Source organism: Lycium barbarum, chromosome 3 (genome assembly GCF_019175385.1).
Source record: "Lycium barbarum isolate Lr01 chromosome 3, ASM1917538v2, whole genome shotgun sequence".
Lineage (NCBI taxonomy): Eukaryota > Viridiplantae > Streptophyta > Magnoliopsida > Solanales > Solanaceae > Lycium > Lycium barbarum.
Window position 1 is genome coordinate 30,528,654 of NC_083339.1, and position 25,389 is coordinate 30,554,042.

A 25,389-nucleotide genomic window follows, 5' to 3' on the forward strand; every position below is an offset into this window, starting at 1 on the left:
TAAATGAGTTTGGAATATTTTCGCTAATTATTACACTATTTTTCTAGATATATTTCTCTTAAGTTAAGGACATTTTTTATTGTTTCCTAAAAATTTCCAAACATCATATTTTCATAATTAAAAATTACTAAACAACATTCTTTACAATTAAATCACTCAAAAAATAGTGTTAATATTCCTATATCGATATTAGCATTGACATTTCTCCTTTAATACTATTTCTTACTATATTAATCATCTTTTACTCTATTTTAAAACTAAATACGAATGTTAAATACTCGTATTGTAGTTTATATAGGTATACATTTTGTGGGAATTAATTAGGACCAAGGAGCATATTTTAATTAATTGATTGAAGTAAGAAGGGATGGGAAAATAATTTATCTACCTAAAATTTGGGTCAAATCCTATTCCTATCCTACAAAATCTGTGGCCCAAAAATGCCCCAGCCCAAATCCCCAACCCGGCCCAACACCCAAACCCACCTAAACTAAGTCTTCAACCTTTTCCTTTCATTCTAACCAAACGAACCAAACAGCCCGTTTCTCTTTTTCCTTCAACCAACAGCCCTAACCTCGTCTCTTCCACCTCGCCGCCACCTCACCCCTTATCGTCACGTCGTCTCACCACTACCACGCCCATCAGAACACGGAACCAAACACCTCACTCTCTCGTTAACCCAAAAACATCGAAACCCGTTGGTTTGAAGCTTTCACCGCCTCCACTGCTACCACGTCTCTTTCCCTTTGATTGACGTGGTGGCAGAGCCGTAAAGGATGAAATCCCCTAAGACTTTGGCTATAAATACCAGCCTCCATGGGCTGTTTTAGGCAGAGGAGAAGGACAGAAAAAAAAAAACTCTCTTTTGTTTTGTTCAAAAGTTTTTCCCCTCGTAAAAAATTCCTATTGCTTTAGAAATTGGATTCTGAGAAAATTCCATTTTTTTAACTCTGAGTTTTTGGTTATCGAAATCTCCTTTCAAGTTCTCGGCTGAGCAAGGACTGTTTGGAGCGGATTCAGAGATCCGACGACGACATTAGCCTCAGTTTGCTGTCACGGAGAAGGTAACCACACTCGTCCTCTCTTTGTCTTTCATTTTTATAAGAAGTAGAAATGTAGTCGTTCAAGTATTTCTCGTCGTTTGCTTGGTTTGGTTGGTTGGAATGTGTTCTCTCCTCGTTTGGTGTAAATTAGTGTAAGGCGACTAATTTCGTCGAATATGTGTTCAACCCCGTTCGTTGCTCGACAAAAAAAGATAATTTTCTTTCTCGTCTTAGCATTGTTCTTCAATTATGTATATTTCCAGTTTTAGGTAGATTAGATTAGCTTTAGTCCTGTTTAAGTAAGATGTTTAGTTTTCCTCTTAAAATATTTCTTATTCTGCGATTCTGTTTAGCGTCATGTAATTCAGTTTAGTTTCAATCTCGTTAAGTTAGATAACTAAGCTTTCTTTCCCTAAACTCTCCGAAGGGTGCAAAACATGAATTCATACTCCTTTGGTTAAAAATCATGATTTTCCCTTAGATAATATGATTTGTAGAGTAGACTTATAGCCATGTGTCTTTAATATTAATAAATGCATTGTTAATTTTGGGGATTCATGAGAATTAGGTTACTTTCAACTTTGTTTGATTTAGGTTCCACAGAATTGTTTATACTTTGTGTAGATTGGTTTGGTTTTCAATTCTAGTTGAACTAAAATGCTAGCCTTTCTTTTCAAGTTCTTTGTGTATTCCAAGTGTTGACTAGTTGTTTGATTCTGTGTTGGTTCCATATGGATCAAGTGGGAGCTTTACTGTTGCACTTTGGCGATAACCTTGCTGTTTTTACTACTTGCTATTTATTGATGTTGTTTGCTGCTACATCTTGGTGCAAGGGTTGCTATGCCTTAGGCATATTTTACTGCATATTTTTTTTAGTTAAACTAGTACTGCCTTGGTTTCTCGTGTTGCTGTCTCTTAGAAGGCTAAAACTGACATCCTTTATTGCACTGCTTGCTGTTTTGCTTCTAAACTACTATGTTTACTTATTGCGGCCTTCAAATGCACATTTTCCCTGCCATCTTGGGCTGGTAAACTACTGTTTTTAGAGCAGTTGGCTGTTACATATAACTACTTTTAACTGCTACCTGTTGGTACTATCTGGTTGTTGCTACATATCAGTCAGTTTTCAACTGTCTTTGTCCAAGAAAAAGGAGCAGATGCTACACCTGAGTTTCCTATTTTAGTTGTCTCTGATCAGTGGTTACACCTTGATGCTAAGTTGTTAGCATACTCTGTTGCTGCATTTATAAAACAGAAACTGAAACTACACTTGAGCTATTGTATTTTGGTGGTGCTAGTACAGTCCTTTTGAGCTCCTACTATGGGCTGTTTTCATTTAGTTGTTGTTATGTCTATTGATTATGTGAGCCACATGTTATGGTTTATATGTTGCTGCATCTATATAAGCTGCTGCCTTAAAAGGAAACAGTCCGCTCACTTTAGCACTATATTACCATAACTAAGTTGCTGTACTTTGAGCATTTCGTGACGGTGCTTGATATGTTGCTGCTCTGTGAATTGCCTCACTTTGATGCTTCAGTCGAGTTTGTTATTTGATAGGGGCTTTTGTTCCATTTTCGGAACAAGCAGATGTTACACTTTGCTGCTTTGCACGATTTGAACATGATACTACACTGGGGCCGATGAAAAGTTGTTTAACTTGAGGCCTCACTTTTAAAAGAACGGATTTCCATACTTGATTGAAATTTTACTGATTTGAACACTTAAAACTTGCATAAAAAGGGAGTGGGGCTGCTATACTCAAGTTCGGGTGCAATTAATATGCTAAATTATTTTTTCCTTATTTGAACCTAGAAAAAATATGCTAAGTATCTCTGGATATATGTTGTTTGGGAATAAGCCAATATGATGTTTTGAAGTCTGAGTAAGCTTTAGTTTAATCAAAAGTTCTTGTTGTACATTTAGCTTGAAGCGTTTGGTTGTTTGGGTAGCAATTGGGACTACAATGATCTTCTTTTAAATTGATCGTGGTGTTGCGTTATGAGAATATGGCACGAGAAAGCCTTGTCTTACATTTGATTCTTTTATCTAGCTTTTATTAATTAAAGTTATATAGACTTCTTTTTCCTTGTTGAGAATTGTTTCTAATCCTTATCTTTATTTTTTCTTTTTTCATGAGGAACCTTGGGAGCATTTGGAGTTATGGCAACTCCGGATTCTGCCCATATCAGAGAACAACCAGTTGCAAAATTTAATTGCTCGTGTCTTGCGTCCCCGTCTTCCTTCCTCTCTTTAAATTTCGTGTCTTCGTGTTATCATGTATATACATGTTTATATTCTTGACTAACATTTTTATGGATTGTATTTGTAGCACATTTGTTTTTCGCTTGTGTAGGAACTTATGGAAAAATAGTTAAGTATGATGGTAAATTTAGTCACTACTTTTCCTCTCCCCTTGGATAATTAATCTTGGCTTAGGCGTGTTAGAAATGATAATCGCCCATGTTTTTCATCTTTTGTCTATGCACTGCCAGGTTAAAAATGATTTCCGACTAAAGGAAATTAACTGAAAAAATAAAAAAATCCTTTTTGAGTTAATCGCTCAACAAACTAACGTTTCTATTTAAATCCGTTTTAATAAAAAATAGCGATCTAAATAGGGGTTTCAAAAGGGTAAAATGCATATTTCATGGGCAATCACTTTTATTTAAGTAATTTTTACTTGGCATATCTTACTGTGTTACATATTTATGGAACATAACTATATTTTTTAATAATTAAGTTTAGTAGCTATAATATTATATTTTTACAACTTATAGCTACTCACTTATTTATCAATTAACTTATCACTCCTCATACTCCTATTTTTTAGCTGCACACTTTCTCTCTCCCCCTTTTCTAAATATATACGTTTCTAAGTCTCCATATCCCCTAATTTCGTGCTTAATAAATCAGTTTCTGATTTCTTTCACTTCCTTTTTTTACTCTGTATTAACTGCTCATTAATTTCAACGTTTTACCCCTAAAATTCAACTCTATTTCCTAAAATATGTAAAATTCTCTGTTATTTTTGCGTTTTAAACGACGAATATATATTTGAATTCATCTGTTGAAATATCGAATTCAAGTTGAGTTCATAATTGAGTTAACAACGTTTTCACTGTAACTTTTTTATTTTTCTGAAATTTTGAAAAATATAGTCAAAATATATCTGAAATATAGTCAACAGAAACCAGAACAACTAATATTGAACATATTAATCAAAATATAATTAAAAAATATAGCCAAAATATAGTCATAATTGAGGTAGCAATGTTTTCACTGCAACTTTTTTTTTTTTCTGAAATTTTTCTAAATATAGTCAAAATATATAAAAAATATATCTTAAATATAGTCAACAGAAACCAGAATAAGTAATATTGAACATAATAATCAAAATAAAATTAAAAATATAGCCAAAATATATATGAAAAACAACTAAAAATTTCAGAAAAAAATAAAATAAAAAAAGTTGCAATTACACGGTGAATCGTGTAATTCAGTTGATGAACAAATCAAGCTTTGCATGATTTATGGAACATTAAAAAGAGATTTTTTTAGTTATATTTTGGGAAAAAATATGAAGAGAGTATTCAATCTTGTTGTCTTGATGCTTATTTGCCAATAAACTATTTCTTGTGCTGCTTGATTGTATGCTCACTTGTATGTTCATGTTGTTGAATCTAGTACTAGTTGTACCTTGTAATATCACTGTAAATGCCAGCTATATACTAGTTTCTTTCTGCTTATACCTGAATCTAGATAATATTATCAAACATAATATACACTGATCCCTGCTTCTTATGTATTGTTAATTCTTCAATAGGATGAGCCTAAGCTAATACCACACATTGAAGCCTTATCAATACTAGAGTTACAATATCAACTGTGTATTCTGTTGAACTTTCTTGCATTCCTGAACCTTAGATTAGGCATTGTTGTTTGTCCAAATTGAGGATTCTCCTCCCTGCACTAGGCAGTTCGGGAAATGTTGAGAACTTTGTAGTACCTGCAAAATCAAAAGCTATGTTAGATAAATAATCTGCTAGAGTGTTACCCTCCCCGTATACATGTTGTATGATCACATTAAAGTTTTCCATCAATGTTCTTATCCTTCCTACTTCTGTGATAATACTCCATGGAGGATCCCATTGCCCTTCTACCACCTTCTTCAATATCATGAAATCAGTTTCTAAGATCAGTGGGTATATCTCCTTTTCCACACAATAAGATAAACCTTGTAGGATAGCTTTTGCTTCTGCAACAACATTAGTGGTCTCTCCTATCTGCATACATTCAGCATATTTCAAATCACCATGCCAATCTCTCACACAAAACCCATAGGAACTAGGTCCAGGATTACCCCTAGAAGCACCATCAGAATTACACTTAAACCACCCTTCTAAAGGATAATCCCAGTAAACTACCTTAGTTATCAAAATAGGCTTATAATCTTCAAAAAAAGCAATCATATCTGGCCAGAGATAAGGTATGTTATTGAGCCAAGGGTATCTCCACTTTGCAAAATAAAAGAGATTAGTGTTCACTTCATATACTACCCTTCTAAAACTCATCTTACCGCCATGCTTTATTGTATTTCTCCTCTTCCACAACTCCCATGCAATCATTGCCGGAACTACATTTATTATAAGCTTAAGTTTTGCTCCACAATCTGATCTCCACCAGCTTCTGATAGTCTGATGAATCTGGACCATATTAATCTGAAACCCTGCAGCATTCATGAATAATTTCCATACTGCTGCAGCAATATTCCCTGTAAGAAACATATGTCGCATAGTCTCTTATTGAGAGACTGTGCAACAATAGCATCTTGAGGTTACAACTATTCCCATTCTCATTAACTTGTCTTCAGTAGGCAGCTTGAATTTCTATAGTCTCCATAATAGAAAAGATATCTTATAAGGCACCCCCTTAATCCATATATCATTATAATCTTCATGTGTGTGCTCTCTGTGTCTAAGAAACTCCCATGCACTATTGACAGTAAATTTAACTGTACTAGTGAGCATCCACCATGGCCTGTCCCAGTATCCTTGAAGCTTTTCTATATGAACAATATAATGCAAAGCACCCATTTTGGTCCAGTTCTCATACCACACATTGGCAGACCCACCTTTAATCTCCCACCATAATTCATGTTCCACAGCTTCTCTAGCTTCCAACATCTTTTTCCAAATTTATGATCCACCCTTCCATTGTACTAAAGTAGGAATTACTTTTTTACAGTATTTGTTCCACATATAGTTAGCCCACAAAGAACTAGTTGTTCTGAATCTCCACCATAGTTTAGCAAATAAAGCACTAGAGACATCAAACAAGGATTTAAATCCCAAACCACCCTCCTCCAAAGGAAGACACATATCCTGCCAAACTGCCCAGTGCTTACTCCTCCCTTCTTCCTTATCACTCCAGAAATATCTAGCAAATATCTTGTGTAATTCATTCAAGACACACTTGGGAGGTGCCTGCACTGATAATAAATATATTGGCAAGCTTTGCAATACACTTTTGATTAGAACAACCTTACCTCCAAAAGAAAGTAATTTTCCTTTCCATGAATGTAACTTAGCCTTCACCTTCCTAATCAACTCATCATAGAATATCTTATTCTTTCTTGCATGAAAAATGGGGCTTCTTAAGTATGTAAAGGGGAATTGCCCCTTGGTAAAACCTGTGACATTACCAACTGTTGGGCACAGAGCATTACCAACATTAGAGTGCATATAGAAAGAACTCTTGTCCTTATTAACCAACTGCCCAGAAGTCCTCTCATAACTAGCCAAAATATGCATGATCCTTTGTAGTGATTCTATATTAGCAGAGGCAAAAATGATGGTATCATCTGCATATGCCAGATGATTCAAAAGATTTGTCCATTTTGGCATCCCATAGCCAATGAATTTGCTGTCTTCAAATAATGAGTTTAAGGCCCTTGATAATACCTCTGCCGATAACAAGAAAAGAATTGGGGATAAAGGATCTCCCTTCACCCCTCTGGTTGAAGCAAGAACTGTTAGAATTTCTTAAGCAGTATGTTGACGTATTTGCTTGGTCCTACGATGACATGCCCGGGCTGAGCACCGACATCGTCTCTCAGAGGCTACCAACTGGTCCCACCCGCCCGCCGATCAAGCAAAAGCCAAGGAAGTTCAAGCCCGATTTGAGTTTAACGATCAAAGAGGAAGTCACTAAGCAGATTGAAGCAAATGTCATAAGGGTTACAAACTACACTTCCTGGTTGGCCAACATTATGCCCGTTTCCAAGAAGGATGGAAAAATCAGGATATGTGTGGATTATCGGGATCTCAACAAAGCTAGTCCTAAGGATGACTTTCCCCTTCCAAACATCCACATACTCATCGATAACTGTGCAAAACATAAGTTGCAATCATTTGTCGATTACTTTGCAGGATATCATCAGATTTTGATGCATGAGGATGATGTAGAAAAGATGGCATTTACCACTCCATGGGGAGTGTAGTGCTACCGAGTAATGCCATTTGGCCTCAATAATGCTGGTGCGACCTATATAAGTGCCATGACTACTTTATTCCATGATATGATTCATAAGGAGATCGAAGTCTACGTGGACGATGTCATTATCAAATCTCAAAGGAGTTCAGATGATTTTGCTGACCTAAGGAAATTCTTTGAACGATTGCAGAGGTACAACTAGAAGTTAAATCCAACAAAATGTGCGTTTGGAGTTCCTGCTGGAAAAATTATTGGGATTCATTGTTAGCAGAAAAGGTATAGAGTTGGATCCTTCAAAAATCAAGGCAATCCAAGACTTGCCTCCCCCGAAGAGCAAGAAAGATGTAATGAGTTTCCTTGGAAGGCTCAATTACATTAGTCGATTCATCGCACAATCAACGGTGATTTGTGAACCCATACTTAAGCTGCTGAAGAAAGATGCTGCCACAAAATGGACAGAAGAGTGTCAGAAGGCCTTTGACAGAATCAAAGAGTACTTGTCCAGTCAACCCGTATTGGTCCCGCCAGAACCGGAAAAACCTCTATTTCTGTACTTGTCCATATTGGATGGTGCGTTTGGATGTGTGTTAGGACAACACGATGAGACGGGGAAAAAGTAGCAAGCCATTTACTACCTAAGCAAGAAATTCACACCGTACGAGGCAAGATACACTTTGTTGGAACGCACATACTGTGCTTTGACATGGATCGCACAAAGGTTGAGGCACTATTTATCTGCGTACACCACGTACTTGATCTCAAGGATGGATCCACTCAAATACATCTTCCAAAAGCCGATGCCCACCGGGAAATTAGCAAAATGGCAGATCTTGTTAAGTGAGTTTAACATCGTGTACATAACTCAGAAGGCCATCAAGGGACAAGCCTTGGCGGATCACCTTGCAGAGAACCCTGTAGACAATGAATACAAGCCGCTTACAACCTATTTTCCTGATGAGGAAATACTGTTCGCAGGGGAAGATATTTCAGAGCCTTATTCAGGATGGAGGATGTTCTTTGACGGAGCGTCAAATTCAAAAGAGTCGGAATAGGAGCAGTTTTGGTTTCCGAGACAGGTCAGCACTACCCTATCTCGGCAAAAATCAGATTTCCCTGCACGAACAATATGGCAGAATACGAAGCTTGCATCCTCGGGCTTAGGATGGCAGTTGATATGAACATCAAAGAACTTTTGGTAATAGGCGATTCTGACCTATTAGTTCATTAGGTACTAGGAGAATGGACCACCAAGAATGTCAAAGTTCTTCCATAATTACATTGCGTGAAGGAGTTGTGCAAGCAGTTAAGAGAGATTGACTTCAAGCATGTCCCTCGAATCCAAAATGAGTTTGCTGATGCCCTTGCGACACTGTCATCAATGATCCAACATCCGGACAAGAATTACATCGACCCTATCAAGGTAGAAATACACGATCAGCAAGCATATCGTTTTCATGTCGATGAGGAATTGGATGGCCAGCCATAGTACTACGACATTAAGAAGTAGCTCGAGACGAGAGAATATCCAGAAAATGCAACTAACAAACAGAAGCGGACCTTGAGGAGAATGGCAAATCACTTCTTCCTTAACGGAGAAATCCTATATAGGAGGACTTCCGATCTGGGATTGCTGAGATGTGTGGATGCCACAAAGGCGACGAGGTTATTAGAAGAAGTACACGCAGGGATATGTGGACCCCACATGAACGGATTCACTTTGGCAAAGAAGATTCTGAGAGTGGGATACTTTTGGATGACTATGGAAAGAGACAGCATTCGCTACGTACAAAAGTGTCATCAATGTCAAGTTCACGGAGATTCCATTCGAGTTCCCCCAAATGAGCTCAATGTAATGGGAGCCCCCTTGGCCGTTCGCCGCTTGGGGCATGGATGTGATTGGACCTATCGAACCCCCTGTATCAAATGGACATCTCTTCATCTTGGTGGCCATCGATTATTTCACTAAATGGGTCGAAGCTTCAATGTACAAGGCAGTAACAAAGAAGGTGGTAGCAGATTTTGTTCGCAACAATATAGTTTGCCGATTTGGGATTCCAGAGTCAATTATCACAGATAATGCAGCCAATCTCAACAGCGATCTTATGAGAGAGACTTGTGAAAAGTTTAAGATTGCCCACCGAAATTCCACAGCTTATCGACCACAGATGAATGGAGCAGTCGTGGCAGCAAATAAGAACATCAAGAAGATCTTAAGGAAGATAACAGACAGTCACAAGCAGTGGCATGAAAAGTTTCCATATGCTTTGCTCGGTTACCGTACCACGGCTAGAACATCCACAGGAGCAACTCCTTATATGTTGGTCTATGGTTCCGAAGCTGTGATACCCACAGAAGTATAGATACCGTCTCTAAGGATTATCCAAGATGTTGGTTTGGACGATGCAGAATGGATACGTAGTAGACACGAACAGTTGATGCTCATTGATGAGAAAAGGATGGACGCTGTCTGTCACGGTCAGCTTTATCAGAACAGGATGTCCAAGGCATTTAACAAGAGAGTAAGGCTTAGGAAATTCGAACCAGGGCAGTTGGTTTTAAAGCGAATATTTCCTCATCAGGACGAAGCTAAAGGGAAATTCGCACCAAATTGGCAAGGTCCGTACGTGATATATCGAGTGCTTTCAGGAGGAGCATTAATTTTGGCAGAAATGGATGGTAAAGTGAGCACGAAGCCCATCAACTTAGACTCGATCAAGAAGTACTACATCTGAAGACATCCAAGCTGGCTTTTTATTTTCCGTTGTAATTTGCATTTCTATTGTAACAGAACTACGCTGACCTGACTTCCCACGGTGGGATACATAGGCAACCCACATCGGGCCCGGTCTCTTGTAATAGAAAACCCCAAAAAAAACATTATCTTTATGTAACTGGAACTATGATTCGACCTGATTTCCCTTGGTGGGATACGTAGGCAATCCTCACCGGATTTGGTCCCTTTGTTAATCTTCTTTTCTATTGTAATTGAACTACGTTACGACCTGATTTCGATTGGATACGTAGGCAGCCTGAGTCAGGCTCGGTCATATTCGATTTCTAAAATACCATATTTTCCTTTTTCTTTCACGTTGCATTTACGTATTTTCCCACCTACCAAGTCTCCGAACAAAGATCTCCGCAACCAAAGAAGCTCAAAGGATTCAAGTGACAAGGCTAGGGCCACGATCGACACAAATCAACACCCCCTCCCAAACTAATTTTTTTTCTTTGAGTACAGGATTGACAGGAATGAGGACAAGGTGACACCGAAGCGAGCTTCCGGTAGAGGCGTCACAAGATCCATCACTACACCATGAGCCGAAATAACCTTCTCCTACTTTATTTTGTTATCTTGGCTTATTCATCTCCGAACGTTTCATTTAAATTTGCAGGTATCTCCAGAAGCAGAGTCAAGGTCGATTATTCGAGAGATGGGGGCCCTCGTAGCAGCCTTGTTCCCTAATAATAACTCCGCCAATCGGAGATCTACCTTCTAACTGCGTTAAATAACTCCGCCAACCGGAGATGCAATCTAACAGTGACTAACTCCGCCAATCGGAGACCTATAATCTAACTGCGACTAACTCCGCCAATCGGAGATGCTAATCTAACTGCGTCAAATAACTCCGCCAATCGGAGATGCTATCTAACTGCAACTAACTCCGCCAATCGAAGATACAATCTAACTGCGACTAACTTCGCCGGTCAGAGATACTATCTAATTGCGTCGACTAACTTCGCCAATCGAGGATACCGTCTAACAACGCCAATTACCCCGCCAATCGGGGACCGCCAGTCGGAAGCTTTACATTTCAGTCGCTCCGCAAATCGGTGCTTTCAATTCTAGTTTGTCTACAATCCCTTTCTTTATTTCCTTATGTTATTATTACATTATAACTTTGACTGCACAGGTATCTTTACATTTTTTGCATATGAACACAATACAACGTGGAACTATCTCTGCCACAGCGAACTGAGGCACCCCGTTTGATGAGGACATCAAACTCACAAGCTAGAGTCAATGAATCCGCTCTCCGCTTTAGCTCGCCAACCAGTTTTTCTTTCATTTTTTTTTTAGAAGTCACTTCTTTTGAGAACCTACATTCTAGAAACACAGTCAAATTCTTCTGCATCCTAAGGTCATCATAATACGATAATGGGACAATTCTGAGGGTCAGTCCCCTACGACGAGCTGATATGATCCTATGACAGCACATAGATGCATTTGTGTAGAGTCTCGCTTATGGGTGTGTTACGGCCGCCACATTTATAATCAAGAAGCTGCAAAAGTACATCCCGTCATTAGAAAGACCTTTTCATCAGCAATCTTTCCCAAAACTTGACAGCATAATCTTAACAACGTCTAGTGTCACCATAATTCGACACTGGGACAAAATTTTGAGGATCCCTCAAAATTTTCTATCTTCTCGTTTTCTTTTAACTGAGTTAACTCCCGTCCTCTTCAATACGTAAGGGACTCATAGTCAAGCTAGTCATATTCCACTCTAGCCATTTTCGCTCATGCTGAAACCACTACCCTTTCCATCTCTGAAAAACCTCGTGTTACCATAACTATAACACTGAGACAAATTTTTGAGGATCACTAAAAAATTTTCAACAAATCAACCTTCCAAATCTCCAATAAAACTATTATCCCCTATTCGTGACAAAAGAACCAGTGTCCTCATAATTCAGACACTGTGGCAAATTTTGAGGACCTCTAAAAATTTTACCGTCTCCTTGTTCGAACTACATCGACCTGATTCTCTTATGACCCGGGATATGTAGGCTACTCAGGAACCAGAGTTCGGTCGAATTCATAAACTCACCTCTCGATTCCCAAAAGAATTACCCCCTTTGTAGTTGTACTCTTTGCAAACCCAATCTGATGTACTCGTCGGACAAAATCGGGTTACGTCAACGTCTTCGTCCAAAGACTCTTTCATCATCCCTGGTCGAAGAGGGACAAGCTGTTGACACCCAATTTTGGCCCTCCTTTTCGTTTAATTAATTTCACTATGCTTCTCAGTCGTGAAAATTCCCCAATAAATGAGTTTGGAATATTTTCGCTAATTATTACACTATTTTTCTAGATATATTTCTCTTAAGTTAAGGACATTTTTTATTGTTTCCTAAAAATTTCCAAACATCATATTTTCATAATTAAAAATTACTAAACAACATTCTTTACAATTAAATCACTCAAAAAATAGTGTTAATATTCCTATATCGATATTAGCATTGACATTTCTCCTTTAATACTATTTCTTACTATATTAATCATCTTTTACTCTATTTTAAAACTAAATACGAATGTTAAATACTCGTATTGTAGTTTATATAGGTATACATTTTGTGGGAATTAATTAGGACCAAGGAGCATATTTTAATTAATTGATTGAAGTAAGAAGGGATGGGAAAATAATTTATCTACCTAAAATTTGGGTCAAATCCTATTCCTATCCTACAAAATCTGTGGCCCAAACATGCCCCAGCCCAAATCCCCAACCCGGCCCAACACCCAAACCCACCTAAACTAAGTCTTCAACCTTTTCCTTTCATTCTAACCAAACGAACCAAACAGCCCGTTTCTCTTTTTCCTTCAACCAACAGCCCTAACCTCGTCTCTTCCACCTCGCCGCCACCTCACCCCTTATCGTCACGTCGTCTCACCACTACCACGCCCATCAGAACACGGAACCAAACACCTCACTCTCTCGTTAACCCAAAAACATCGAAACCCGTTGGTTTGAAGCTTTCACCGCCTCCACTGCTACCACGTCTCTTTCCCTTTGATTGACGTGGTGGCAGAGCCGTAAAGGATGAAATCCCCTAAGACTTTGGCTATAAATACCAGCCTCCATGGGCTGTTTTAGGCAGAGGAGAAGGACAGAAAAAAAAAAACTCTCTTTTGTTTTGTTCAAAAGTTTTTCCCCTCGTAAAAAATTCCTATTGCTTTAGAAATTGGATTCTGAGAAAATTCCATTTTTTTAACTCTGAGTTTTTGGTTATCGAAATCTCCTTTCAAGTTCTCGGCTGAGCAAGGACTGTTTGGAGCGGATTCAGAGATCCGACGACGACATTAGCCTCAGTTTGCTGTCACGGAGAAGGTAACCACACTCGTCCTCTCTTTGTCTTTCATTTTTATAAGAAGTAGAAATGTAGTCGTTCAAGTATTTCTCGTCGTTTGCTTGGTTTGGTTGGTTGGAATGTGTTCTCTCCTCGTTTGGTGTAAATTAGTGTAAGGCGACTAATTTCGTCGAATATGTGTTCAACCCCGTTCGTTGCTCGACAAAAAAAGATAATTTTCTTTCTCGTCTTAGCATTGTTCTTCAATTATGTATATTTCCAGTTTTAGGTAGATTAGATTAGCTTTAGTCCTGTTTAAGTAAGATGTTTAGTTTTCCTCTTAAAATATTTCTTATTCTGCGATTCTGTTTAGCGTCATGTAATTCAGTTTAGTTTCAATCTCGTTAAGTTAGATAACTAAGCTTTCTTTCCCTAAACTCTCCGAAGGGTGCAAAACATGAATTCATACTCCTTTGGTTAAAAATCATGATTTTCCCTTAGATAATATGATTTGTAGAGTAGACTTATAGCCATGTGTCTTTAATATTAATAAATGCATTGTTAATTTTGGGGATTCATGAGAATTAGGTTACTTTCAACTTTGTTTGATTTAGGTTCCACAGAATTGTTTATACTTTGTGTAGATTGGTTTGGTTTTCAATTCTAGTTGAACTAAAATGCTAGCCTTTCTTTTCAAGTTCTTTGTGTATTCCAAGTGTTGACTAGTTGTTTGATTCTGTGTTGGTTCCATATGGATCAAGTGGGAGCTTTACTGTTGCACTTTGGCGATAACCTTGCTGTTTTTACTACTTGCTATTTATTGATGTTGTTTGCTGCTACATCTTGGTGCAAGGGTTGCTATGCCTTAGGCATATTTTACTGCATATTTTTTTTAGTTAAACTAGTACTGCCTTGGTTTCTCGTGTTGCTGTCTCTTAGAAGGCTAAAACTGACATCCTTTATTGCACTGCTTGCTGTTTTGCTTCTAAACTACTATGTTTACTTATTGCGGCCTTCAAATGCACATTTTCCCTGCCATCTTGGGCTGGTAAACTACTGTTTTTAGAGCAGTTGGCTGTTACATATAACTACTTTTAACTGCTACCTGTTGGTACTATCTGGTTGTTGCTACATATCAGTCAGTTTTCAACTGTCTTTGTCCAAGAAAAAGGAGCAGATGCTACACCTGAGTTTCCTATTTTAGTTGTCTCTGATCAGTGGTTACACCTTGATGCTAAGTTGTTAGCATACTCTGTTGCTGCATTTATAAAACAGAAACTGAAACTACACTTGAGCTATTGTATTTTGGTGGTGCTAGTACAGTCCTTTTGAGCTCCTACTATGGGCTGTTTTCATTTAGTTGTTGTTATGTCTATTGATTATGTGAGCCACATGTTATGGTTTATATGTTGCTGCATCTATATAAGCTGCTGCCTTAAAAGGAAACAGTCCGCTCACTTTAGCACTATATTACCATAACTAAGTTGCTGTACTTTGAGCATTTCGTGACGGTGCTTGATATGTTGCTGCTCTGTGAATTGCCTCACTTTGATGCTTCAGTCGAGTTTGTTATTTGATAGGGGCTTTTGTTCCATTTTCGGAACAAGCAGATGTTACACTTTGCTGCTTTGCACGATTTGAACATGATACTACACTGGGGCCGATGAAAAGTTGTTTAACTTGAGGCCTCACTTTTAAAAGAACGGATTTCCATACTTGATTGAAATTTTACTGATTTGAACACTTAAAACTTGCATAAAAAGGGAGTGGGGCTGCTATACTCAAGTTCGGGTGCAATTAATATGCTAAATTATTTTTTCCTTATTTGAACCTAGAAAAAATATGCTAAGTATCTCTGGATATATGTTGTTTGGGAATAAGCCAATATGATGTTTTGAAGTCTGAGTAAGCTTTAGTTTAATCAAAAGTTCTTGTTGTACATTTAGCTTGAAGCGTTTGGTTGTTTGGGTAGCAATTGGGACTACAATGATCTTCTTTTAAATTGATCGTGGTGTTGCGTTATGAGAATATGGCACGAGAAAGCCTTGTCTTACATTTGATTCTTTTATCTAGCTTTTATTAATTAAAGTTATATAGACTTCTTTTTCCTTGTTGAGAATTGTTTCTAATCCTTATCTTTATTTTTTCTTTTTCATGAGGAACCTTGGGAGCATTTGGAGTTATGGCAACTCCGGATTCTGCCCATATCAGAGAACAACCAGTTGCAAAATTTAATTGCTCGTGTCTTGCGTCCCCGTCTTCCTTCCTCTCTTTAAATTTCGTGTCTTCGTGTTATCATGTATATACATGTTTATATTCTTGACTAACATTTTTATGGATTGTATTTGTAGCACATTTGTTTTTCGCTTGTGTAGGAACTTATGGAAAAATAGTTAAGTATGATGGTAAATTTAGTCACTACTTTTCCTCTCCCCTTGGATAATTAATCTTGGCTTAGGCGTGTTAGAAATGATAATCGCCCATGTTTTTCATCTTTTGTCTATGCACTGCCAGGTTAAAAATGATTTCCGACTAAAGGAAATTAACTGAAAAAATAAAAAAATCCTTTTTGAGTTAATCGCTCAACAAACTAACGTTTCTATTTAAATCCGTTTTAATAAAAAATAGCGATCTAAATAGGGGTTTCAAAAGGGTAAAATGCATATTTCATGGGCAATCACTTTTATTTAAGTAATTTTTACTTGGCATATCTTACTGTGTTACATATTTATGGAACATAACTATATTTTTTAATAATTAAGTTTAGTAGCTATAATATTATATTTTTACAACTTATAGCTACTCACTTATTTATCAATTAACTTATCACTCCTCATACTCCTATTTTTTAGCTGCACACTTTCTCTCTCCCCCTTTTCTAAATATATACGTTTCTAAGTCTCCATATCCCCTAATTTCGTGCTTAATAAATCAGTTTCTGATTTCTTTCACTTCCTTTTTTTACTCTGTATTAACTGCTCATTAATTTCAACGTTTTACCCCTAAAATTCAACTCTATTTCCTAAAATATGTAAAATTCTCTGTTATTTTTGCGTTTTAAACGACGAATATATATTTGAATTCATCTGTTGAAATATCGAATTCAAGTTGAGTTCATAATTGAGTTAACAACGTTTTCACTGTAACTTTTTTATTTTTCTGAAATTTTGAAAAATATAGTCAAAATATATCTGAAATATAGTCAACAGAAACCAGAACAACTAATATTGAACATATTAATCAAAATATAATTAAAAAATATAGCCAAAATATAGTCATAATTGAGGTAGCAATGTTTTCACTGCAACTTTTTTTTTTTTCTGAAATTTTTCTAAATATAGTCAAAATATATAAAAAATATATCTTAAATATAGTCAACAGAAACCAGAATAAGTAATATTGAACATAATAATCAAAATAAAATTAAAAATATAGCCAAAATATATATGAAAAACAACTAAAAATTTCAGAAAAAAATAAAATAAAAAAAGTTGCAATTACACGGTGAATCGTGTAATTCAGTTGATGAACAAATCAAGCTTTGCATGATTTATGGAACATTAAAAAGAGATTTTTTTAGTTATATTTTGGGAAAAAATATGAAGAGAGTATTCAATCTTGTTGTCTTGATGCTTATTTGCCAATAAACTATTTCTTGTGCTGCTTGATTGTATGCTCACTTGTATGTTCATGTTGTTGAATCTAGTACTAGTTGTACCTTGTAATATCACTGTAAATGCCAGCTATATACTAGTTTCTTTCTGCTTATACCTGAATCTAGATAATATTATCAAACATAATATACACTGATCCCTGCTTCTTATGTATTGTTAATTCTTCAATAGGATGAGCCTAAGCTAATACCACACATTGAAGCCTTATCAATACTAGAGTTACAATATCAACTGTGTATTCTGTTGAACTTTCTTGCATTCCTGAACCTTAGATTAGGCATTGTTGTTTGTCCAAATTGAGGATTCTCCTCCCTGCACTAGGCAGTTCGGGAAATGTTGAGAACTTTGTAGTACCTGCAAAATCAAAAGCTATGTTAGATAAATAATCTGCTAGAGTGTTACCCTCCCCGTATACATGTTGTATGATCACATTAAAGTTTTCCATCAATGTTCTTATCCTTCCTACTTCTGTGATAATACTCCATGGAGGATCCCATTGCCCTTCTACCACCTTCTTCAATATCATGAAATCAGTTTCTAAGATCAGTGGGTATATCTCCTTTTCCACACAATAAGATAAACCTTGTAGGATAGCTTTTGCTTCTGCAACAACATTAGTGGTCTCTCCTATCTGCATACATTCAGCATATTTCAAATCACCATGCCAATCTCTCACACAAAACCCATAGGAACTAGGTCCAGGATTACCCCTAGAAGCACCATCAGAATTACACTTAAACCACCCTTCTAAAGGATAATCCCAGTAAACTACCTTAGTTATCAAAATAGGCTTATAATCTTCAAAAAAAGCAATCATATCTGGCCAGAGATAAGGTATGTTATTGAGCCAAGGGTATCTCCACTTTGCAAAATAAAAGAGATTAGTGTTCACTTCATATACTACCCTTCTAAAACTCATCTTACCGCCATGCTTTATTGTATTTCTCCTCTTCCACAACTCCCATGCAATCATTGCCGGAACTACATTTATTATAAGCTTAAGTTTTGCTCCACAATCTGATCTCCACCAGCTTCTGATAGTCTGATGAATCTGGACCATATTAATCTGAAACCCTGCAGCATTCATGAATAATTTCCATACTGCTGCAGCAATATTCCCTGTAAGAAACATATGTCGCATAGTCTCTTATTGAGAGACTGTGCAACAATAGCATCTTGAGGTTACAACTATTCCCATTCTCATTAACTTGTCTTCAGTAGGCAGCTTGAATTTCTATAGTCTCCATAATAGAAAAGATATCTTATAAGGCACCCCCTTAATCCATATATCATTATAATCTTCATGTGTGTGCTCTCTGTGTCTAAGAAACTCCCATGCACTATTGACAGTAAATTTAACTGTACTAGTGAGCATCCACCATGGCCTGTCCCAGTATCCTTGAAGCTTTTCTATATGAACAATATAATGCAAAGCACCCATTTTGGTCCAGTTCTCATACCACACATTGGCAGACCCACCTTTAATCTCCCACCATAATTCATGTTCCACAGCTTCTCTAGCTTCCAACATCTTTTTCCAAATTTATGATCCACCCTTCCATTGTACTAAAGTAGGAATTACTTTTTTACAGTATTTGTTCCACATATAGTTAGCCCACAAAGAACTAGTTGTTCTGAATCTCCACCATAGTTTAGCAAATAAAGCACTAGAGACATCAAACAAGGATTTAAATCCCAAACCACCCTCCTCCAAAGGAAGACACATATCCTGCCAAACTGCCCAGTGCTTACTCCTCCCTTCTTCCTTATCACTCCAGAAATATCTAGCAAATATCTTGTGTAATTCATTCAAGACACACTTGGGAGGTGCCTGCACTGATAATAAATATATTGGCAAGCTTTGCAATACACTTTTGATTAGAACAACCTTACCTCCAAAAGAAAGTAATTTTCCTTTCCATGAATGTAACTTAGCCTTCACCTTCCTAATCAACTCATCATAGAATATCTTATTCTTTCTTGCATGAAAAATGGGGCTTCTTAAGTATGTAAAGGGGAATTGCCCCTTGGTAAAACCTGTGACATTACCAACTGTTGGGCACAGAGCATTACCAACATTAGAGTGCATATAGAAAGAACTCTTGTCCTTATTAACCAACTGCCCAGAAGTCCTCTCATAACTAGCCAAAATATGCATGATCCTTTGTAGTGATTCTATATTAGCAGAGGCAAAAATGATGGTATCATCTGCATATGCCAGATGATTCAAAAGATTTGTCCATTTTGGCATCCCATAGCCAATGAATTTGCTGTCTTCAAATAATGAGTTTAAGGCCCTTGATAATACCTCTGCCGATAACAAGAAAAGAATTGGGGATAAAGGATCTCCCTTCACCCCTCTGGTTGAAGCAAGAACTGTTAGAATTTCTTAAGCAGTATGTTGACGTATTTGCTTGGTCCTACGATGACATGCCCGGGCTGAGCACCGACATCGTCTCTTAGAGGCTACCAACTGGTCCCACCCGCCCGCCGATCAAGCAAAAGCCAAGGAAGTTCAAGCCCGATTTGAGTTTAACGATCAAAGAGGAAGTCACTAAGCAGATTGAAGCAAATGTCATAAGGGTTACAAACTACACTTCCTGGTTGGCCAACATTATGCCCGTTTCCAAGAAGGATGGAAAAATCAGGATATGTGTGGATTATCGGGATCTCAACAAAGCTAGTCCTAAGGATGACTTTCCCCTTCCAAACATCCACATACTCATCGATAACTGTGCAAAACATAAGTTGCAATCATTTGTCGATTACTTTGCAGGATATCATCAGATTTTGATGCATGAGGATGATGCAGAAAAGATGGCATTTACCACTCCATGGGGAGTGTAGTGCTACCGAGTAATGCCATTTGGCCTCAAGAATGCTGGTGCGACCTATATAAGTGCCATGACTACTTTATTCCATGATATGATTCATAAGGAGATCGAAGTCTACGTGGACGATGTCATTATCAAATCTCAAAGGAGTTCAGATGATTTTGCTGACCTAAGGAAATTCTTTGAACGATTGCAGAGGTACAACTAGAAGTTAAATCCAACAAAATGTGCGTTTGGAGTTCCTGCTGGAAAAATTATTGGGATTCATTGTTAGCAGAAAAGGTATAGAGTTGGATCCTTCAAAAATCAAGGCAATCCAAGACTTGCCTCCCCCGAAGAGCAAGAAAGATGTAATGAGTTTCCTTGGAAGGCTCAATTACATTAGTCGATTCATCGCACAATCAACGGTGATTTGTGAACCCATACTTAAGCTGCTGAAGAAAGATGCTGCCACAAAATGGACAGAAGAGTGTCAGAAGGCCTTTGACAGAATCAAAGAGTACTTGTCCAGTCAACCCGTATTGGTCCCGCCAGAACCGGAAAAACCTCTATTTCTGTACTTGTCCATATTGGATGGTGCGTTTGGATGTGTGTTAGGACAACACGATGAGACGGGGAAAAAGTAGCAAGCCATTTACTACCTAAGCAAGAAATTCACACCGTACGAGGCAAGATACACTTTGTTGGAACGCACATACTGTGCTTTGACATGGATCGCACAAAGGTTGAGGCACTATTTATCTGCGTACACCACGTACTTGATCTCAAGGATGGATCCACTCAAATACATCTTCCAAAAGCCGATGCCCACCGGGAAATTAGCAAAATGGCAGATCTTGTTAAGTGAGTTTGCCATATCTAATTTAGTTACTACATTGGCTGGTTTTCCTCTCATTCTGATATCCTTGACAATCTCCTGTGTAAGTAAAATGTTCTCAAGGATACTCCTTCCCTTCACAAATCCTGATTGATTTGATGAAATAAAGTTAGGAATTATCTTCTCCATTCTTCCATGAACTACTCTTGAAATCACCTTATTGATAAAGTTTGACAAGCTAATTGGCCTCATCTCAGAAAAGTTATGAATCGTCTGCTTCTTTGGAATAAGAATCAAATTAGTGTGTGTAATAGACTTGGGAAGATCAGAACCATAAAAAAAAAGCTAGAACAATAGCATGAACATCATCCCCTACAATGTCCCAACACTGTTGATAAAACAAACCAGTAAAACCATCGAGTCCACTAGCACTGTCCCCATTAAACGAAAAACAGCTTGCTTAACTTCCTTCTTTGATGGATATGTACATAGTGAAATATTTTTCTCAAGAGACACCATCTTAGGAATATGGTGTAATAATTCAAAATTCTGATTATCCCCTTCTTGTGAAAACTGTTTTTGAAAGAACCTAACTGCTTTTCCTGCTATCTGCTCCTGCCCTTCCAGCCATGCCCCTTGGTCATCTTGAATCCTGCTCAAATGCAATTTTTTCCTTCTTCCATTTACAAGATTGTGGAAAAAACTAGTGTTCTTGTCCCCTTCTGTAAACCATGATATTCCTGCCTTCAGCCTCCAGTATTGTTCCTCCAAGTTCAAATACTTCTTCATCTCTGCTTGAGCTTTTTGAAGAATAATTCTATTAATAATACTAGGATCTTCCTCAAATAGTTGATCCTTCACCTTTACAACCTCCTCCCTAATTGCAAGTTGTTTAAATATATCCCCAAATGTTGACAATGCCCCTTTCAGATTTTTCAACTTCTGTTTGAAAGCTAAATACTCCTACAAAGTCATTTATCCAGTTTTGCTTCACTATCTCCTTGAAATCATCATGTTGCACCCACAAATTTAGAAATCTGAATGGTTTAACAAACCGAACAGCCTCCTCACCACAAGATAAGATCATAGGAGAATGATCTGATCTTGTTTTTGTCAAATGTTCAACTTCTATTTGTGGAAAAGACTCCTGAAAAGGGTGGTTGACCACAATTCTGTCAAGTCTCTTAAATATATAGTCCTCAACTGCTCTACCATTCCACTATGTGAAAGGACTCCCTTTGAAGCCCATATCAAATAAGCCACAAGAATTAATACAAAAAGCAAAATCTTCACATTCTGCTGCTGTAACTGGTAATCCACCTAGCTTTTCCTCCTTTGTCATAATAACATTAAAATCCCCTCCCACCATCCACGGTAATGACATTGTACTAGCTAGAAGATATAAGTTATCCCAAAGCTCCAGTCTCTCCACCTCATCACATTTAGCATATACAAAAGTAGCAATCTTATCCTTGCATATGTCTTGATGACACAATTTCAGAGTGATTTGTTGTTCTGTGTCCATCAAAATTTCCCATTAGACTGTCCCATCAGATTTTTACCATTTGTATTTGCAATTGCTGATTCCATCCCCAATCTTCTCTTATATTTCTGCAAATGTCTGTTGTTTTGAAATGGTTCCATAAGTGCCACAATGAAACTCTTATACTGTCTTTGAAGTATGACTAGCCTTTCAAAGGCCTGTTGAGTGTTCACAGACCTAATATTCCATATAATAGCTCTAATCATTATTTACTTTTGGTTGCTGCTGTCCTTTTTGGATTTACCCTCTTGGGTAAAGTATTTTCTTGGCCTTTTATCTTCTTCTCACTTCTGGCTACAACTTTAGGAGATAAGTCTGCATTCCTAATCACATGTTTCATATTTTTTACATCAATGCCTTTCTCCACTTCCATTTCATTATCTTCCCCTAGAGCCACATGTAACTCTTCTTCAGATACTTTGTGATTCACTATATCCTCTAAAATAGCATTTGGATCTGAATGTTCCCCTGATAGTGTCAACTGATTTTGCATTGCTCCTGATAATTCTTTTTGATTTCCCCTTATATCTTTCTCAGCATGGGTTGGTTCTTTCAATACAATTGCTTGTTTCTCCTTGCTATTGTCCTCCTCTATATCTGAATGATTTCTTTTGACTGTGTATTTTCTACTTGATCATCAGGTGGCTTAGTTTTGATATTCATCATTTCTGTCACCCCCAAGTTATCAAGAAGAACCTCTTTTATCTCCTCCTGCTTGCCCTGATCTTGCTCCATTGATTCCCCCTTGACTATCTTCTTAATTATTTTCCTTTTTCAAATCACCACCTATGCTTACCAATATTACAGATTCCTGGTTTGACAGTTTAGCATCCACCTTCTCTATTACTTCAAAATCTTCCTTTGTATCTCTTCCATTGAAGACTGATTCTTCACTTTCCTCTTGAACTGATTCTTCACTTTTCTCTTGAATGGTTTGCTCATGATTTACAGATGTAGAGGGAAAAGAAGTTTCCACTCCCTCTTTAATGTTAATAGGATTAAGCTCTGCATCATTTTCCATCTCTTTCCTTTTGGTTGTGCTACTATTAGCACCTTCTACCTTTTCTTCTGGTATCTCCATCAGATCACCTGGTATCTTCTTGGATTTTTCCTGGATTTCTTTCCCTTTCTCTTCATCATTGTCTGCTTGTTCTTCTTCACTTAGAGCTGCAAATTTGTCACGACCTAACCCCGTGGGCCGCGACTGGTACCCTAACTGGGTACCCGTACATACCTACCTGACCGAATTTCGTATCATACATATATTTTTTTTTAAAACAGATGTTACAGAAGTAAGCTGATACAGATACGGCACGCGCGCAAACATATATATATATATATATATATATACCTGAACATGCAGACATTTACAGATAAGTCGATAAGGCTAACATACAGACGAAACCCGTAACCCACACATCTATCTACAGGCCTCTACAGACATACAGAATCAGATGACGGGACAGGGCCCCGCCGTACCCAGAATTTCCACACATACAGAACATACGGAAAACAGAAGATATATACCAAAAGTGTACGCTCCGGATCAAAGGAGCTCTTCGAACAGCAGAGTCAGAAACCTACGCTGGCGGCGTATCCCCTGGTGCGTCTGTACCTGCGGGCATGTAGCGCAGCCCCCGAAGAACGGGGGTTAGTACGAAAAATGTACCGAGTATGTAAAGCAGAAACATAACAGATACAATCATAGTCTGAACCAGAGTCACAGAAATATAACGGACAGAACCATACATTAGACAGACGGGCAGAGTCATGATCCAGACAGACATACAGAATCGTGGTCCATACAGATAAACAGAATCATGGTTCGGACAGACCGACGAAATCATAATCCGGACAGACGAGCAGAATCAGAATCCATACGGACATACAGAATCAGAATCCATACGGACATATAGAATCAGAAGCCATACAGACATACAGACATAGTCGTAATTCAGACGGACAGACAGAATTATGCATGCAGAGTAGTGCAGAGTCATACTGAACCATACAGAATCATACAGAGGCATGTGCTTGTATAAATACTGATGGCACATGCATACAGACATACAGATTCCGGCCCTGTCTGGGGGCGCGGTAACAGAACCCGGCCTTCTTAGTACGGGACGCGGTGGACAGACAGAATCAGATCAGATCATATCAGATGCCATCCTGGCCGCCATCCCCATACACAGATCAATATATCATAATCATATAGATATAACAGATCCCGGCCCGCACACCGAGGGACGCGGTGAACAATGCAGAGAAATATGCACGATAACAGAACCTGGCCCGGGACGCAGTGAAGGAATGCATTGAGACAGCCACGAACAGATCCATGAGAAACCACATACATACAGACTCACATACCGACTCAATCAGACTGAAGGGTGCCAAATGGCGAGCCAAAATCAGAGTATCCAGATAGTATGCATAGTACGCGCCTACATCCTACTTGGGAAGGCACGACAGATCATTATCAGAATCGAATTCTCAGATGTTCAGAAGTCATTTTGTAAGAATTTCATAAAAATAGTTGTATCACAATCAAAATAATAGTTCAATTGTTTTCTGAGAAAATCGGACAAAATGGAAGTATTTAAAGTATTACAGAAGATATCGGGCCTTGTGGGCCCGCCTCGGACCAACTCGAGGCAACATATGTAATTTACCGACAATAGACCTTATGAGGTCATCCGTAATCGTTTGGAAGTGTTCCGACTCCGTTTAGGGAAGTTTCATACAAAAATTCATTTTAAAGGCAATTGTAAGAAAATAGCTTCAATTGGATTGAAGGAATTGGAGCGGTTTTCCGTCTCGAATTCCGGGGAACGGAGTCGTACTTAAGGCTCGCGGCCGAGCCTATCACATCCAGAACATGGCTAGGAACAAAGGGAAATGCTTCACATAC

At 37.9% G+C, this 25,389-nt stretch overlaps 1 protein-coding gene and 2 long non-coding RNA genes across 3 annotated transcripts; all 3 read left to right on the plus strand.

Moving 5' to 3' along the window:
• Positions 1-315: 315 nt before the first annotated feature.
• On the plus strand, positions 316-3,454 carry LOC132630932 (uncharacterized). The gene is made up of 2 exons (XR_009578745.1): positions 316-1,064; positions 3,184-3,454. It is a non-coding gene; the product is annotated as an uncharacterized LOC132630932 (long non-coding RNA).
• A 5,970-nt stretch (positions 3,455-9,424) lies between these two features.
• Positions 9,425-10,270, plus strand: LOC132630648 (uncharacterized). Its single transcript, XM_060346205.1, has 2 exons — positions 9,425-9,809; positions 9,945-10,270. Exons 1-2 carry the CDS (start codon positions 9,425-9,427, stop codon positions 10,268-10,270), a joined length of 711 nt encoding a protein of 236 aa, XP_060202188.1.
• A 2,824-nt stretch (positions 10,271-13,094) lies between these two features.
• On the plus strand, positions 13,095-16,037 carry LOC132630933 (uncharacterized). The gene is made up of 2 exons (XR_009578746.1): positions 13,095-13,648; positions 15,767-16,037. It is a non-coding gene; the product is annotated as an uncharacterized LOC132630933 (long non-coding RNA).
• Positions 16,038-25,389: the final 9,352 nt, after the last annotated feature.